An 18,466-nucleotide genomic window follows, 5' to 3' on the forward strand; every position below is an offset into this window, starting at 1 on the left:
TGCAGCGCCACCACATCCCTTTCTATGTCATTTTAAAAGAACCAAATAGAAATTGTTTATTGATACAGGTGTTGACAGAACAAGCAATGTTATCTCTTAAACTAACATTCTTTATTCACTCTCAACCAACACTTTCCCACCCAAACTCCAAAACCTTCTCTCAACTCCAACTCCCTCTCTAACTAAAACTCTCTCTTCTGTTGATTCTCATGAGCCCTTCCAGTACTCCCATTGGTCTATGCAGATAGCATATGAATATTCATGACCTGCATGGACACCACAGTGGCAAAATGTGACTGTGCTAAAATGTGTGAGCACATACAAAGATGCGAAGGATGTAGTAATAGCAAATGCTGTGGTGATAATATGCCACTGTCCCATTCGAAATCTTTAGGCAAAAAAATCCTATGACCTAACCCTGTTCTGTTTGGTATTATTTTGGCATCTGATGTTTCACTTTCTGACCAGAATAGATAAAATGAAAAAAAAAACCTTCTTAGTTTCTTTAAAACCCTTGTTGTAGATCTGAACTTGGCTCACATCTGTATATGTATATTTTATCCACCAACATAAAAGACTGCAAGAATTCGGTTGCAGCTGGTCCTATAGGACAAATAATAGAGAGATGCAGCAATGTCAGATTGTGCACTTCCCAGTGTCACCTGTGCAGGCAGCTGTCTTGAAACATGTAGGAAGATGACCAAAACATATGATGTAGCACTTTGCTGACATTAGGTAGATCTGGATCTGGGTAGCATCCAGATAGATCACCTGGAAAGTCCAATGCATACCTCCTTGAGCCCAATCATGGAAGAAAATGGATTATAAATATTGTAGCAAATAGTCATAATGGGGCAGCTGTGTAGAGAAGATGGTGCAGTTATATGATAAGGAGAGCAAATCTGAAGGCTGAAGCATGTGGCATTATTTCAGAACTGGATAAAATTATTATACAGTGGTGCCTCGCACAACGAGTGCCTCACACAACGATAAATTCACACAACGGTGGCTTTTCCTGAAAAATTTGCTGCCTCACACAACGATGTTTCCTATGGGGAATTTTCGCACAACGATGTCCATTTTCGCTCCTGTAAAAGTGCCTTAAACTGGTTGAAAAGTGCTTGCTATCGTTAGCCCACCTCCTGAAACCTATGCAAACTTAATTTGGTGTTGTTCTGAGTCTTCGTTAATTTTTGGTGATTTTTTGTTTTCTCCATTGAAAGCCATTGGACGGACAGTTCAATAGAGTTCAATGAGAGAAAAAAAAATCACCAAAAATTAATGACGCCTCAGAACAATGGAGAAAGCATTTAAAACACTTTTCAAACAGTTTAAGGCACTTTTACAGGAGCGAAAAGGGACTTCGCAAACCCATTCAAATGCATTGAGTCGGCTTCAATGCATTTCAATTGGGGAACCGCGTTTCCCTCAACGATGTTTCCTATGGGGATTTTCGCTTAAGGACGGCAATCCGTTCCAATTGGAACGGATTAACCGGTTTTCAATGCATTCCTATGGGAAATGGTGTTTCACAGAACAATGTTTCACAGAACGGTTTTTTTTTTTGAACCAATTAACATCGTTGTGCGAGGCACCACTGTATATGTATAAGATTCACGAACATCATCAGCCAATTCAGATGATTTGCCTGACATGAAAGGTTCAAACAATCATGACATTGACACACACATAAGGCCCACCTCCCATTACCCTACCCACATTATTAAAGCAAGACCCTCCTTATGTTCAATGCACAGATCTACAAACATACTTATAAGCTCATGTGCATACCCACCATCCATTGATGACTACTTTCTAAGCACAATATCTTATCAGGATAAAAATAAATAAAGGCTGCATCATTGAATAAATCCTACTGAACACTTTTGTGTGCTTACATTACTGGTTTTTCAAGTCAGGAAAAGGCATTATTCCAGTCATAAATGTGCAGTACTGGAAGTCTTAAACATTGTTTCTAATCAGTTGCATCTGTGACACAGTCATCACTTATGAAATGTAGAAAAAAGACTTGAGAGTCACTTAACCTGAAAATGCAAATACATGCAGATGAATTATTGTTATTTAGTTGCATATGTCTGGTATATCAAACATACAGTTTTAGAGAACTTGTTCAAATATGTAGCAGTTTTCAGTACTCAGCAGAAACACTCCATTTGCTGAACAATATCATACAGCAAATTCAATCTTACTGTTGATAGATGGCTAATGACACTGGACTTGTCATTAACTCCGTGGCAACAGTATTAGATATGTCAGAGGAACATTGCACAAAGAGCTGCTGCTTCTTTTTACAGTCTTGCCTCGGCTTCCCCAATTAGATGCTTTTTCTGCAAAGCCAAACATACCCTCAGTACTAATTAAACTAAGGGCAGTTCCAAGGCTGCAGATTTCCTGCAATAGATAATTTGACATTGCACACAAACACTTCAAAGATTGCTATGACACCCTGAAGACCAGTAAAATTATTCTGGTGGTTTTTAAAAATTATTTATTTATTTTTAGTAAGAAAAGTCTTAGCAATGCTAAAATTCTCCATAAAATACCACAGAAATATATTAAGGCAACAGACTTTTTCACCATCCCCATCCCTCTACCCCATGTTGTTCTCAGTAACTGGTGTTCAGAGAACTATAGTCTCTGAACCACAGGATTCTATTTAGCTGTCATAAGCATTCAGATTCTGGTCTTTCCTGACTAGTCCCATTTTATTGTGTACAACAACACAACTCCCAGTTTCATCAAATTTAGCTAATGACATTCCTATCAATATTAAGCAGGATGGGATATATTTGCATTTTTTACAAAATTAAAATGTATTCCTATCTTCTACTCCATTTATGCACCCAGGTCACTGACCAATGTTGCTATTTTGAACAAACAAACTGGCCATGCTCCATTTATAAGGTTAAGACTGAAGTAACTAGTCTCATATATTATCTTGGACATGTTCATCATTTCACAACTGTCTTGTTTCAACATAATGTTTCTCCACTGTCAAAAAAGAGAAGATAACTTTGTTGCATGGTACACAAAGAGCAGTAAATTATCTGTGGGGATAGCACCTGCCTTTAGTGTACGAAATTGGTAAGAATTAAAAGCTAAAAGTCTGACTGATGACGTTTCTAAGTATCCTTGTCCAAAACAAAAAAGACATTCAGCAGCACTGCAGATACACAGAAAAATATATTTGTTCAATTCCAGATGCAATTTCCCTAGGCTCATCATATCTCTTTGGATTATTCTCTTCCTGTTACTTAAAATCATAAGCAACGAGTTTAGACAAAGTGGGAAACAAGAAAGTTTCATTTTGCCAGTTAAGCTTTAAAAAACCCGCAAATCTCTGAAATATTTTGACAGATAGGCAGAAATCTAAAATCATGCACATTAGATCTTCTATCTCATTTAAATTTATTGAAGCAGGATAGACAACATTAGAGGATGGCTGTTCCTGTTCTCCCAAACAATTGGGGAAAAACATTCTCCCTCAAAAATGGCAAACTATCTCCCCAAAGCCTTGTGTTAAGGAGGTACAATTTGTCATTTTAAAATTATTTCTCTCTCTCCTAGCCTTTTTTTGGTCAAAAAAGACCTTATCTGGAACAAGAAATGACAGTCATTTCCAGTTTCGTTTCTTTTCTTTATAAGACTATTTCAAGTCTGAAATAGGCAATAAGAAGCCAAAATGAAATTTACTGGCCAACAACACCTACTATGCTTTCAAATGTATTTGCTTTTTAAGGATGACTTATTTTGTTGTGAGGGACATACAGGGCCCTGTAGCTGGGGTTGCACAAGGTCTATGGACTACATTTGGCCCACTATTTGTTAAAATGCTAAAGGTCAAGTCAGAGAGATAATTTTCCAGCTCCAGTCTGTATTTTCTCTATAGGAACTCTTGAATATTAATGTATTCGTGAAGGCTTTCAAGGCGGGGATCTAATGGTTGTTGTGGGTTTTTCGGCCTCTTTGGCCGTGTTCTGAAGGTTGTTTTTCTTAACGTTTCACCAGTCTCTGTGGCCGGCATCTTCAGAGGACAGTCCTCTGAATATTACTTCACAATACAGCATCACATTTTAGTACACATTTTAATACACAGTGTAGACACTGATGTCTACACAAGGGACTGCTGTATTTTACTCACAAAGTTTAAAACAATGTCAAACAATAAGTGGTTTTGAAAGGTAAAGTCCATGAAAACAACTTTTTCCCTAAATAATCTACTATATGCCATCAATAAATCCTCTGAGGCTCCTGAAAACCAGCCCCACTTAAATCTTGTTCACATTTACTGAATGTTTAGAATCAGAATAATAAAGTTGGAAGGGGCCTATAAGGCCATCAAGTCCAAGCCGCTGCTCCGTGCAGGAATACAAATCAAAGGATTTCTGCCAGATGGTTGTCTAAATTTCTCTTGGATACCTCCAGTGTTGGAGCAAAAGCTTCATCAAAAGCTTTGCTGAAGTCAAGATATGTTGGGGTTATATTTTACAAAAAGCATTTCTGCTCAGTAAAGTTACAAGAGGGAAAGAAAGGCAGGAGAGATTGATGAGTTGATTGACCTTGAGAAACGCTGAATGCCTCTGAGTAAGATCAGTATAAAGGTGGCGGCAGCAAAGCATGTGTATGTGTGAGTGAAAGCATGAGCAGCAGAAGAAGCAGACTGGCAGGAAAGAGGAAGAAGGAAGGAAGGAAGCTGCAGAAGATGGAGCTGCAGAATGAAGCAACAGAATGAAATATACCGCCAGGTGAAGTGAAGGAGTCTGCATGGATATTTCCTCATAGGTGAGAGAAAACAGAAAAGAAACTGTTAAAGGACTGATGAACCCTGAAATTACAGAGGCTACAAGCAATTAATTTAAAAGCAAGTAATAAGCAATGAAAAGCTGTTATACCTTTTGAACTACAAGTATTTAACTCACATGAATTAAATATGAATCATGCTTTTGTAAAATAAATAACTTTATTCAAATTAAGTCTCTGCCATTGTGCACTCTGCTATATACAAAGGGGGCTACAAACCCCATCAAGATATACTATGTTTACAGCATGCCCTCTGTCTATTGGGCAGTATTAGATCAAAAAATGAGATCAGATTAGTCTGACAATATTTGTTCTTGACAAATCCACATTGGCTTCTAGTTATTACTACATTGTTTTGCACTTCATTTCAAAATTCTTCTTTACATAGTGGTGGTCCATTTTCTTTTATTAGCAAAAATCTCAAAATACAGCTTTTTACTTTGTAGTACTATTGTTTCAGTATTCTGTCAGAAGGAATATCTTTTGAACTTAAACTGAAATAGGAAGACTTTTTCATCCAAAGAGCACTGAACTTTATTATATAATATATTTTCTTCTTTTTCCCTATAAATCTTTCAGGTTATTATTATTCTGAAATTATAACAATAGAAAATGTCTAAGAATTTGTGGGTTATCCACCTTCTGCCACTACAAATGTTTAGATGGCTATCAAAAAGTTAGCTACTTGCATACTTTGCATGAAACTAGAGGTTTGTAAAACAATACTTTTAAAACTGGAGAAATGGTTGTTGGTTTTTTTAGGTGCAGAAAAGATAAGATATCTTGATATTTCACATATATTTCCCTCTCCAGCTCTTCTGAATTTTGGTTTTATTAACAGAATCATATAATTGTAGAACCAAAATACAGACACAATTTTCAGAGGTAAACTAATATAACCTAATAGTTCTGGTCACCATACTACAAAAAAGACACTGAGGCCCTGGAAGGGGTGCAGAGAAGAGCAACAAAGATGATAAGGCGACTGGAGGCTAAATCCTATGAAGAATGACTAAAAGAACTAGGTATATTTAGTTTAATGAAGAGAAGACTAAGGAGAGACATGATAGCGCTCTTCCAATATCTGAAGGGTTGCCACAGGGAAGAGGGCATCGATTTATTCTCCATTGCACCTGAGGGTAGGACAAGAACCAATGGGTGGAAAATCGTCAGAGGGAAATCCAATCTGGAAATAAGGAGGAATTTCCTGACTGTGAGAACCATTAAGCAGTGGAACAGTTTGCCTCCCAATGTTGGGGGTGCCCCATCACTGGAGGATTTCTAGAATAGATTGGACAGACATCTGTCCGGGATGGTGTGACGTCTCCTGCCTTTGGCAGGGGGTTGGACTAGATCACTGGTTCTTAACCTTGGGTTACTCAGGAGTTTTGGACTGCAACTCCCAGAAGCCTTCACCACCAGCTGTCCTGACTGGGGTTTCTGGGAGTTGCAGTTCAAAAGCATCCAAGTAACAAAGGTTAAGAACCACTGGACTAGATGATATCCAAGGGTCCTTCCAACCCTCCGACGATTCTGATTCTATGATATAATTCTATGACAAGGACCCCAAAAGGTGTGGGTGGGCATTCATCTGGGCAGTCTCATTCACAAGGACACATCATGTGATCACCAGAAAAAGGTCAGTCTCCAACCCCGACCAAACAGGCATCTGACAGCTGCCAATCTGATCATACCCTAAGACACACTGAAGGACTTTAAAGTGAGTTCTAACATTTCAAATTACCTTTGAGAAGCTTTGTCTGGAAGTGGCAGATAAATATTTTAAATAAATTAAATACGTAAAAAGCAAACATTCAACAGATGAAACATTCCTCGGAATGCTGCAGTTTTCGAACTACAAGGCAACAGTGAGAGACAACCGCTCAACTGAGGGAGCAATATGCAGCAACATGAGGGCTAAACAATCGTTTTTTTTGTGAGGCAGTTTAAGGTTGCAGCTGAGAAATTTACAGCTTAGTACAGTTTAAACACGACATTCAGAAACAAGAAACAAACCGCATTGAACTTACTGGGTCTTATTCCCAAGTGCGTGGGCACAAAACTACAGCTGAACTGCAACTCAAGCTCGTCCCGTCACCTGCCCCTAACTAATCGTGCTTCTGCAGTCAAACTGTAGCCTCGCTGAGCGAGCCCGCCCGCCCGGCATTCACATGATAGGAAACAGTATTTATTTACCTTACATCCTTATTGTAATATTAAAATGACATAAAGGACGTTATTGGAACACAGATCACTTAAAAGATCTACAGAAATGCTAAATATTACTACGATTATTTCATACCAGCCACATTCGCTATGTGTCCTTCATCTGTTTTATTATTTGCATACTCAGCCGGCAGCAACACCAGCATCCAGTTCTCCTACAAAACCGTTTATCAATATACCGGTGCAGAAGGGTTATTCTAACCACCACCACCACCATTTTTAATAACATTGTAAGAACCACATGTATACCTCGTGACTTCAGGACTTGAACAGCCTGTAACAACTCACCATTTCCGACACCGATACTACGAAAAAAACCCTCAGAGCTTATTCACCAATGAAGGAAAGCCTTCTTTAAAGGCCTGAAGCTCTTCCCTGGAATTGGCTACTGGTTAACTAATCAGAATCCAGCTATTGAATTTGCCTTTCCTGATTGGCTAGGGGAGTGGCTCTCTAGACTCTGCTGCTGGTAACTTAAGGGTGATTGATAGCTATATGCACCTCTGATAGAGCTACACGGGGGGGGGGGGAGGAATGTGAGTCGTATGCGAAGATTGTCGGAAAAGACGAGGACGAAGTGGTGACTGTGACGGCCATGAGTGGGTCATTTTGCCGTTTAGTTGCATCCCTGCGGATGTTGGGCGGCTCACAACCCTGGAGGCCTTTCGTCAGGCCCCTGAGTCAAGGTGGAGTTGGTTCCAGCAACGAGGGAGATAGTTCGAATAGTGGGTCGAAGGAAGCAGTGGAGCAGTTGGTGCGCGCCCACCCGGTGGTGGTTTTTATGAAGGGTAGCCCAGACCAGCCCCAGTGTGGTTTCAGCAATGCAGTGGTGCAGATTCTGCGCCTCCACGGCGTCAATGATTATCGCGCCTACGACGTCCTTCAGGACTCCAAACTCCGGCAAGGTACACGCTGGGTGGGTGGGTGGGTCAACTGCCCTCCCTCGAGAAACTGGGCCCTCGACATAAATCATTATCCGCCATCCGCTTAAAACACTTCATTTCTCTCTTTTCTCTAACTCTTGTTTTCTTGCACGAAATGTTCAGGGTCGTTTACTTGAGTTTGTTTTTCATCCAACGTGCGCTCTGCCCTACGTGTTATGACTTCTCACGAAATCTTATGAAGTAAATCGGGCTGGAAAATGGTGATTGAATAAAGATCAACAGTTTTTGACGTTGATCTCACTAACCAAAGATCGTTATCGCTAGCTCTTCCCTGGCAATTTCTGTTGGGAATGGTGGGGATTGTGTGATGCTGGGGCTGCTACAGAAGGTGGCCTGCCTTCAAGCAGCAGTGGTCGGTGTTTCTCCCCAATTTTTCTCTTGTCTTTGTGGACTACCAGAAAGATGAACAAGTGAGTCCTATATCAAATCAAGGCCGAACTATCTCTATGCATTGAGTAAATGTTACTTGAGTAACTATCCTTCCTTTGAGGCTGTGCCATTGATCACCTGTCAATAATAAAAACATTTCCTTCCCATATAGGTCCAGCATGGGGTGTCTCCTCTTCCAAGAGAGGTACTCATAGTATAAAGGGGTGCCTAATTTTCTCAAAGTTAGGAACCTTCTTGTCTTCCTCTCATGCTTGGCGAGAATGGAAATCCAATTTAAGTCTGTGTTATGGACATGTGAGTGTATCTGTATGTGTACAAGAAAATGTGTTCAGCGTGAAATTATTGCATAGATGAAATCCAAAACTTGTAGGATATGTAAAAAGCATTTATTTCAACACCATATTTTAATACCTTAGCCCTGGTTTCTGAAGTAGTATTCAATTTTATCTTTTCGAGTGGTTAAAAGTAGAATAGCATTACTTTTTCACTTCCTCTGTTGAACTTGTACATTTTTAAGAATAGTGCTCTTGAAATTAGTTATGAGACTAACCTAAAACATTTTTGTGGTTTACACCACTCCCTGAACTTCCAGTGTCTGTTAGAAAAGATAATGACATTGAATAGAGATGCACTGCTGGAAAGAATAAAACTTAGAAAAGCAAGAGCAAAGCATGCTGCTTATATACCACGCCATAGCGCTTCAAGCACTCTCTGGGTGGTTTACAAGTTAATTATGCAGGCTACACATTCCCCCCCCCCCCCCCGTGAGCTGGGTACTCATTTTTACCAACCTTGGAAGGATAGAATGCTGAGTGAACCTTGAGCTGGCTAGCTGGGATGGAACTCCGGGTTGTGAGCACAGTTTTGGCTGCAGTTCAGCAGTTTAACTGCTGCACCAAAAGGCTCTTCATGCTACTATAAGCAGTAGCATATAGGGCAGAATATAATTGCTGATTTATGTTTACATAAAAGAAACTAAGTCTTGGTCCTTAAATGAGGTGTTAGTTGTATTTTTGATCACACACCCAGGCACACAGTGGACACCCCATTAATGTGTGGCAGATTTCTGCCAATACTTAAAGCAGTTTCCCTTATGCATGTATAAATCGGCTATAGATTCTGGCCACAGTTTTTAAACAAGTGTGAAAGTGTTTAAACTTAGGCCCAAGAAGTGCTTCTCCTGTATTCATCAGATGGTTTTATGTTACTACTATAAATCTGTTGGCAAGGAATTGGTACTGGAATTTGTATCTAGATTGGGTTGTGTGGTACTGCCCTGATTCCCTCACCAGTGAAAGTGGACTCTCCACCTTCCCAAGAGCCAGGAAGAAATTTCTGAACTCTAGTTCACCTGTGGACTGGTGCTTTGGAGGCAGAGACACAGACAATGCTCTCAAGGCCACAGGTGTAGCAATGGCTGGAATGGGACTTAAGGAGGAGAGTGAAGCAGGAGAGAAGGTCTGATGCCATGGACTGGAGACATTTGAGGCCTGAGAGGTACTGTCATTGCTAGAGTGCTTGATGGCTGGCTGGGAAATCATCTGCTGCCAGGATCTTGATGCTGGAAGGAGTTTCCCATGTCCCCTGAGGAAGTACAGTGGTGCCTCGATTTACAAACTTAATCCGTTCCAGAAGATGGTCGTAACTCTAAATGCTCGTAAGCTGAAGCACCATTTCCCATAGGAATGCATTGGAACACGATTAATCCATTCCAGACAGGGGAAAATTACAAAAAAAAAACACCAAAAACTGCAAGCCCCATTGGAACGCATTGAGGTCCGGGGGGGGGGTCATCAAAAACAAAACAAAAAAAATGCAAGCCCCATTGGAACACGTCGGGCCGGGGGAAAAAACACCAAAAACAAAACAAGCCCCCCACAAAAACACACAAAAAAATCACAGCACAAAAACATTATCCCCCCAGCCCAAACCCACCCTGCAAAACCCTGTATGTACTCACTCAGAAGCAGAAAGCATCACCAGGCAGTCCGAAGCCTCCTCCGACACACTCTCTCTAACTGTTGGGGTGAAAGAGCTACAAAGAAGCAGCCTCTTTGCCAACCAATGGTTAGTAATTTAAATTCCCCGCCTTTTTCCCCACCTTTTTTTTCTGGTCGTAACTCGAAGCTCCGGTCACAAGTAGAAACAAAATTTTGCAGCCAGAGCTGGTCATAATTCGAAATGGTTGTAAATCGGGACATTTGTAAGTTGAGGCACCACTGTAACTCAAGTTTCCTGAGTCAAGATCAGGTGCCATGAGGCCTGTAGGCTCAAAAACCAGAAGCGGGCACATCACTGGTAGAGGAAGCAGCAGGGGCAAGTGGCCCCACAACAGACACCTCCTAGCCAGCCCCCTTGCAGCCACTTGAGCAGCGCTCCTCCTACATCTCCTTCCACGTTATACTCCACTGGTGAAGACAGCCAGGTCCGGGTAGAGATTGGCCATTCCTCTTGAGAAGATTACCACACCTATTGGGCATCAGCTGCCGATGGGAACTGTGGTGACATAGCAGGGAAAGGAACTGTGCTACACTCCTCCAGGGATAGCTAACTGATTGCATACAGCCCTGTATTGTGACACCCCATGTCTGGCTCACCTGAGAGATGCCCTAGAACTGGTAGAGGAGGTGACTCCACTTCTCCCAATAAAAGGCTGGTACTGGGTTTCACTTCCCCAAAAGATTTTGGGAGTGAGATCAACTCCCTGGTGTCCTAAAGTTCTTAAGTAACTGCACTTGTGCTTCCTTATTTGCTTGATTCCTAAATGCACTTATGTGGTTCTGAGCATTATTCACAGTTCTTTTATGTCCCTTTTTTCCTTCCTTTCTCATTCTATTTAACTTCTAAAAGAACAGGATCTGAAATATTTTGAGATTTTTCATACCTTTCTATAATTCTGATAGGGGTTCCAGCATTTAAAAAGCCTCAAGCTAATTTTTAGAGAACAGATAGGTAGTGGTACTTTCCAGCATAAATTAGCAGACATCTGACTTATAAAACGTTGCTTTGATTTTCTCACTAAAAACCCAAGGTCCAGCAACCAGAGCCTAGTGCAGAACACAGATTCTAAGGATTCAAGTATTTTGAGGACAGGAATTTATTTTAAAGTACCAGAATTGAAAAGTTTGCAGTCCTGTCCAGAATCCGCTGCACATTACATCAGCTTTTCTTCATTACAGTAGTATAGTTTTGGGTGGGATAAGGGTTATTTTGTTGTTGTTAAACAATCAAGAGTTAGAAATCCTTGCTGATCTACAACACATCAAAGGCTTCTCTTTCTTGTCCAAATCTTTTGTAGAGACTAGAAACAGAAGTGAAAGGTTTCCACTCCAGGATAAAGAAGGGGAGAGACAAGGGTAATACAGTACATATAGATTTATAACCACTGTAGTTGCAAAATGGCTTGGATATTTATTTCTTTTTCTAATATAGTCCGTCTTGGGTTTCAGAAACACTTCTATAATATTTGAAATTGTTCAATTAAACATGCTTTTATCTTTTTTTGACTCAGGAATTAAAAATTATTCCAACTGGCCTACTATTCCTCAAGTTTTCCTCAATGGTGAATTTGTCGGCGGCTGTGACATACTTCTTCAGATGCATCAAAGTGGAGACTTAGTGGAAGAGCTGAAGAAATTAGGAATTCGATCTGCACTTCTGGATTCAGAGAATGATCGTGGCAAAAAATAAAGAAGCTGCTGTGACTTTGAAAAAGACAGCTATTGTTAATTTGGTGCCAGAAAAGCCTTATGTAATTTAGCTCAAGAAGGAAAAACAATAAGGTTTCTCATTAAGAATTCTCTTGTCCATTGTTCAATATAATAGGTTGATATATATGTATTCTGTGATGAACATTTCTATAACCACAGCAATGTAAATCATCTGTTTCACAATCAAAAGTAAATAAGTAGTTTGCTTCTGTTATGCACTATGTTGTATACATTGTGCTTCAGTCAATTTTTTTTTTTAGAAATGTCTTCTTTCTGGGTGCTTTCACACTTAATTTTTTTACTTTGGTGTTTACTCCAAAATAGCTGTTCTTTGTTCTTTCCCTTCACATGACATAGCCCTGCCATGTTTTCTGCGTCCTTATTCCATTGTTCCAATTGCAGAAGGAAAAGTAGAATTAACATTTCTAGGTGAACAGCTAACATTGTAAGGTGTTACCCTTTCCTAAAAATTATTGTTGGGTTAGTGCTTCCTTCCCCACTTATACTTTTGAGTGATGGATTCATGTGTACTTGTGTTGATCTTGGGCTGTCTATTTGATACACTCTTGCCTGTTGTCTTAGAATTATAGCACCCCACTCTAGTTAACAAGCACTGTTTTAGCTCCTTATTTTTCTAAAAAAAGTAAATTAAATTAAAGTTGGTAATGCTACACTTACATAATGAAAGAAAATGGGAGAAACATATTTCTGAAACTACAAGAAATTTTAGTCAAATAAATTTAATATGGCTATTTAAGCAACTTTGAGAGAAGTTGGGGAGGATCAATAACTGTTTAAATCTAATTTGTGCCCTGGAAGAGTTAAAACTAATACATGATTTGTCAATTCAAAATTTTTCTGCTTGCACATCTTATATGACTATTACCAGTATTTCTAACACAGGACTCTGATTAACTCATTCACATTTACTTCTGAATAAGCATGTGAAGGAAGATTGGGGGTGCTTCTCCCCACAGTGTGGGGTCATTTGTGGCTGACAGTTTAAGTAAAACTGATACCAGTAGAAAGAAAGAAAAAGGATGGCTTCCGAAAAGCCTTTAGAGGTCATTTGAATTAAACCTTTTATGTTTTGTCAAAAAAATAGCTTCATTAGATAGTGTACGAGTGTTTTGTGTGTGTTCCAAGTTAGAACCAACTTAATAGCAAACGTGATAGGGCTTCCAAGGTAAGTGAGATATTTAAGGAGTATTTTTACTAGTTCTCCATGGCTGAGCAAGGATTCGAACCTCTGGGAATCCCATGTAAGTGTTAGTGTTAAATTGGTGCTTTGAAAAGATCGATGGTAGAAATTTACTCACATAATCAGACATTCCCTTTCCTCACCACATAGTTCTGTCATATCCACTAGGGCAAGCAGATAGCAAGAACATCAGGGATGGGCACCTTCCAAAGCTCCAGGGCTATAACCACCTCCCCAGGCATCCTAGGTAAAGGTTTCCCTTGACATTTAGTCCAGTCATGTCCGACTCTAGGGCGCGGTGCTCATCCCCATTTCCAACCCATAGAGCCTGTGTTTGTCCGAAGACAGTTTCCATGGTCACGTGGCCAGTGCGACTAGACACAGAACACGGTTACCTTCCCACCGAGGTGGTATCTATCTACTCGCATTTCCATGCTTTCAAACTGCGAGGTTGGCAGGAACTGGGACAAGTGACAGGAGCTCACTCTGCCACGTGGATTCGATCTTACGACTGCTGGTCTTCTGACCCTGCAGCACAGAGGCTTCTGCGGTTTAACCCGCAGCAGCACCATGTCCCTAATTCCCAGGCATCCTAGACTTCCCCTAAACTAACTCTGAAGTTGTAGATAGCAAGTGTTCCTTGCATAATTATGTAAACCACCCAGACAGCACTAATGGGCAGTATATAAGCTGAAACAAGTATTTTTTTTTCATATTAAAAAGGTAACCATACTAAAAAAAACATATCAATATTCAAAGAGGTAGTTGTGTTAGCCCTTTTCAACATGGGGCAAAAAAGTGTGAGTACAAAATACTGTGGCATCTTAAAGACTAAGCATTTTTGTGTGTGAGAGTTTCCAGACTGGATCTCCACCTGGTTATAACTTTCACTACCAATGTGGATATGTATAATTTAATTTATTGAAAATATGTTTATTCCACCTTTCTCCAATATAGCTTACATTATTAAAAAGGCAATATTTAAAAGCTAAAAACAGTATACAAATCTTCAAAAAGAATTAAACAAGTATGTTAAGACTGGTAAAATCAATACTAAAACACATTTAAAAGCATACTCTGAGGAAGTGGATTTTAATCCACAAAAGCTCACATGAAACAAATGTGTTAGTCTTTGATGCCACAGTATCTCCCCAAGATCTCCCCAAGCTGCACTCTGAGGATGGTCCTCCAGGAAGGAACAGAGCCAGACCTCTGATCCCCAACCCAGAAAGTGTCCCCAGGAGGATACCAAGGCCCCTATCTGTCTCCCTCAAAAAGTCATCTTGCATGGCGACCAGTGCCATCTCTGTGCTGTGGCATTGTCCTGAACCCCAACTGGAATGGATCAAGGGCATTGGTCTCCAGAAGCACCTGAAGCTGATCCACCACCATTCTCTCCACCAGCTTGCTCATATAGTTTATGTTATCTGCCAGCAAGTTGGACTTTTTCTGAATTGGTCTAATGCCCTCAGGAAGAGACCTATTGACAATGGCAGTAGCCCAATCTACTGTTACAGGCCTGGCCATTTTCAGCAGCCAGGCTGGGCAAGGATCTAGTGAAGAAGTGGCGGCCCTACAGTGGTCAAGCACCCTGTCAACCTTAGCTGACATCATAGGCTGAAATTCTATCAGGTTCTCCATGCAAGGCGGAACAGCAGACGTCTCAGCTCAATCTACAGATAAAGAGGAGGAATCCAGCCCCCAGCGGATGGTCTCCACTTTATTTTAAAAGAAGGCTGCAAATTCGCCACAGGAGATACTACTGGGTGGCCTGTCCCTGTGACCAGTCCTGGATAAATCGTGCACAATACAGAAAAATTCGGCTTGGTGGTTATGAGCTTTGCTTATCCAGGAAACAAAGTAAGATCATCTTGTGGCCTTCACTTTTTCTAGGTAGATATTAGATGCACTTTTTGCAGCTAACAAGTCTTCCTTGATATCCTTGCTTATCCCAGCAGAAGAAGAAAGATCCCACTGCCCCTTTTCAGGGAGATGTTTCCTTCCATTCAGATTCAGACTAAGAGCCTCGTGGCGCAGTGGTTAAAACGCTGTACTGCAGCTAAAGCTGTGCTCACGACCTGGGGTTCAAATCCCAGGTAGCCGGCTCAAGGTTGACTCAGCCTTCCATCCTTCCGAGGTCGGTAAAATGAGTACCCAGCTTGCTGGGGGGGCAATGTGTAGCCTGTATAATTAAAAATTGTAAACCGCCCGGAGAGTGCTTGTAGCGCTATGGGGCGGTATATAAGTCCAATAAATAAATAAATAAGGATATTTTCCTTTCTGGAAAACTGGCTAGTTTAAGTCAAGAGAGAGATTAGGCCATTTCCAAACCTAGATACTTTAATAACGAGGCACACTGAGGCAATCACCAAATAGAGGGGAACTTCACAGGATTTGGAGGCTATACTTCCGTTATTGCAGCTTAAAGTAGTATTCACCTCTTTTTTTGCAGCTGTATGGCACTCTTGGTTCAGCTTGTGATCTATTCTACAGCAATTCCAAGATACTTCTGACTTGTAGTATTGCTGAGCCAAGTATCCCATAACTTGTAACTGTGCATTTGGTTTATTTTTCCTCAGTGTAGAACTTAGCACTTATCCCTGTTGAATTTGATTCTGTTGTTTTCAGCCGCAGCCTACAGTGGAGTCTCAACTTACGGTCGGCTCCACTTATGAACTTTTCGACCTACGGACTTCTCCGGCCGCAAAATTTAACTTCAACTTGCGGCCGGAGAATCGATCTACAGATCAGAAGGGGGAGGCGGGGAAAGCGCTAAATTCAAATTTGGTGCTTTCCCTGCCTCCCCCTTCCAGTCCGTAGGCTGTAGGTCATACCTCCGAATGCCTTGCAGGGCTTCTCTGCCACCATGGGAGCTCTCAAAGGGCTTCCTCCGATGTCGGGCGGAAAGCCCTGAAGCTAAGAAGGCAGGGAGAAAAGGTGGGAAATTCGAATTTCCAGCCTCTTCTCCCTGCCTGTTTGCCTTCCGAGCTCTCAAAGGGATTTCCCCCCGACATTGGAGGAAGCCCTTTGAGAGCTCCGAAGGCTCCAGGCGGTGGCAGGGTGGGGCTCTCCGGATGCCTTCCATTGCTTCTCCGCCTGGAAGGCATCCGGAGGTCCCCAACCCTGCCGCTGGCATGGCTACCAGTGGCGGCGGCAGGGTGGGGACCTCTGGATGCCTTCCAGGCAGAGAAGCAGTGGAAGGCATCCGGAGCCCCCACCCACCCTGGTGCCACTGCCGCTTGGAGCCGCGCAGCAGCGGGCAACCCCAGCCATGGTTGGACTCCCGGGAGTCCAACCATGGCTGGGATATCTGGGCACGGCACGGCTCCCGCCGGTGGCAGCGAGGGACCTCTGTAGGCCTTCCCCACCACCATGGGAGGCCTCCTGGATGTCCCCCACCGCTGATAGTGGCTCCAAAGCACTATCGACAGCGGCGGGGACCCCCGAGAGGCCTCTGGCAGCTGCGCTGAAGCCCTCAGAGTCCTCCAACAGCAGCGATGGCAGCGGCAGGGGACCCCTTGAAGACTTCAAAAAGGTAAGGTGATTTTTAAAATTTTTAATTTTTTGTGGGGGGAGGTTTCTTGGGGCAGATACGAATGGTTTTCAATGCATTCCTATGGGTACGGACTTTTCAACCTACGGATTCCGTTCCAATACGGATTAATTCCATAGGTCGAGACCCCACTGTATCAAGATTGTTTTGAATTTTGTTTCTGTCTTCCAGGGTATTAGCTATTCCACAAACTTGATAAGCATCCTCCCCACCCCCTCATCAAATCCATTAATAAAAATGTTGAAGAGCACTGGACCCAGGACTGAGCTTTCTGATATCCTGCTTGTTACCTCCTGAGTCTTTGAGAGGAAGCCATTGAGTACTCTGAGTACAATTTGTAACCAATTATGTATCCACTTGACAGTTGTTCTATCCAGCCCACACCTTGCTAGTTTGCTAATCAGAATGTAATGAGGCAGTTTGTCAAAAGCGTTGCTGAAGTGAAGATATGTCTGCAACATTCATCTCATCTGTTAGGCAGGTTATCCAATAAAAAAATGAGAAAAAGTAAGTCTAGCAGGATTTGGTTGACAAATCCATATTGGCTTCAAGTTATTACTATATTGTTACTACATTACTACATAGTTTTTATAGTGTGTTCAGTGACCACTTTATAATCTGCTCCAGAATATTCTCTGTGATTGATGTTAGGAAACCAGTCTATAATTCCCCAGTTCATCATTTCGCCCATTTTGACATTAGCCCTCCTCCAATCATCTGATACTTCATCCATGCTTCATGATTTCATGGAGGTTCTTCATCCAGTTCTGTGGTTCTCAGAGTTCTTTGCCTAGTTTCTTCAATAATCTTGGATGCAGTTGGAGGAGGAGCTTTGTCGTGATGCAGCCAGCAGCTTCTGGGAACAGCTCCCAGAAAAAGCTGGAACCGCTAGGTCTGGGATCCCTCTAGAAAATGGGGGATAGAAGGGGAGACCAGGAGAGGTGTCCCTGAAGCAGTTGGTGAGCTCCAGAAGGTAGAAGATTGGGCAGCAACTCAATTTTTCTTCCTTCTGAAAATTCACACAAGCACAGACCGAAGACACAAGCACAGACCGAAGATATTGGCAGATCAACCAGGAGAAACTCCGCTGCCGAGGATAAGAGAACAAGAAGCACGGCCGAAAATATACAATAACAAAGTAAGTGGAAGCCTTTGATTTATGAAAAACCTCATTAAAATGAAAAAGAAATGAGAATGAAAATATGTGACCGAAAGAAGATAACAGCGGCGCATCTGGCTTGCCAGCCCGTGCCTTCAAAACGAAAGGAATCTTGACTTTTAAACAACAGGCTGGTTCAAGGTCGAACTGAGAGAACAGTGAGACAGAAAAATCTGGTGTTTTTGGAAAAAATCCCAGAGAAAATAATATTGGACAGGCTTTAAGGGACTAAAACTTGGTGAATGCTGTATACCCTGGATCTTTTTCCTCAGATTGTCTGGGACTCTGATAGCAAAATCGTGCTGGGTTTTTGGAGAAGGAGAAATAAGCTTTTGGAAGTTAAAAAACACAGACTGAATCACCAGCGATATCCTAACTGAATAGGCTGAGGAGTTTGATGAATGGCACTTTGATAACAGAACTTTGCTGGGCTTTTGAAGGAGGAATAAACTTTTGGAAGCC

At 41.6% G+C, this 18,466-nt stretch overlaps 1 protein-coding gene, 1 long non-coding RNA gene and 1 other non-coding gene across 3 annotated transcripts in view; 1 reads left to right on the forward strand and 2 right to left on the reverse strand.

The window, feature by feature from the left end:
• The window catches only part of LOC144583525 (uncharacterized), a 359,409-nt gene that overhangs the window by 17,653 nt on the left and 323,290 nt on the right, over positions 1-18,466 (reverse strand). The window lies entirely within an intron of this gene.
• LOC140701565 (small Cajal body-specific RNA 13) lies at positions 2,136-2,410 on the reverse strand. The gene has a single exon (XR_012080456.1).
• GLRX5 (glutaredoxin 5) lies at positions 7,514-12,944 on the forward strand. Its single transcript, XM_020815722.3, has 2 exons — positions 7,514-7,952; positions 11,893-12,944. The coding sequence occupies exons 1-2, from the start codon at positions 7,643-7,645 to the stop codon at positions 12,069-12,071; spliced, it is 489 nt and encodes a 162-aa protein (XP_020671381.1). The 5' UTR covers positions 7,514-7,642; the 3' UTR covers positions 12,072-12,944.

The sequence above is a fragment of the Pogona vitticeps genome, chromosome 6, assembly GCF_051106095.1.
Source record: "Pogona vitticeps strain Pit_001003342236 chromosome 6, PviZW2.1, whole genome shotgun sequence".
NCBI classification, from domain to species: Eukaryota; Metazoa; Chordata; class Lepidosauria; order Squamata; family Agamidae; genus Pogona; species Pogona vitticeps.

Coding starts and splice junctions, on each gene's coding strand:
- GLRX5 (XM_020815722.3), top strand. CDS start 7,643: ATGAGTGGGTCATTTTGCCGTTTAGTTGCATCCCTGCGGATGTTGGGC. Junction 7,953..11,892: donor GGACTCCAAACTCCGGCAAG/GTACACGCTGGG, acceptor TTTTTGACTCAG/GAATTAAAAATTATTCCAAC.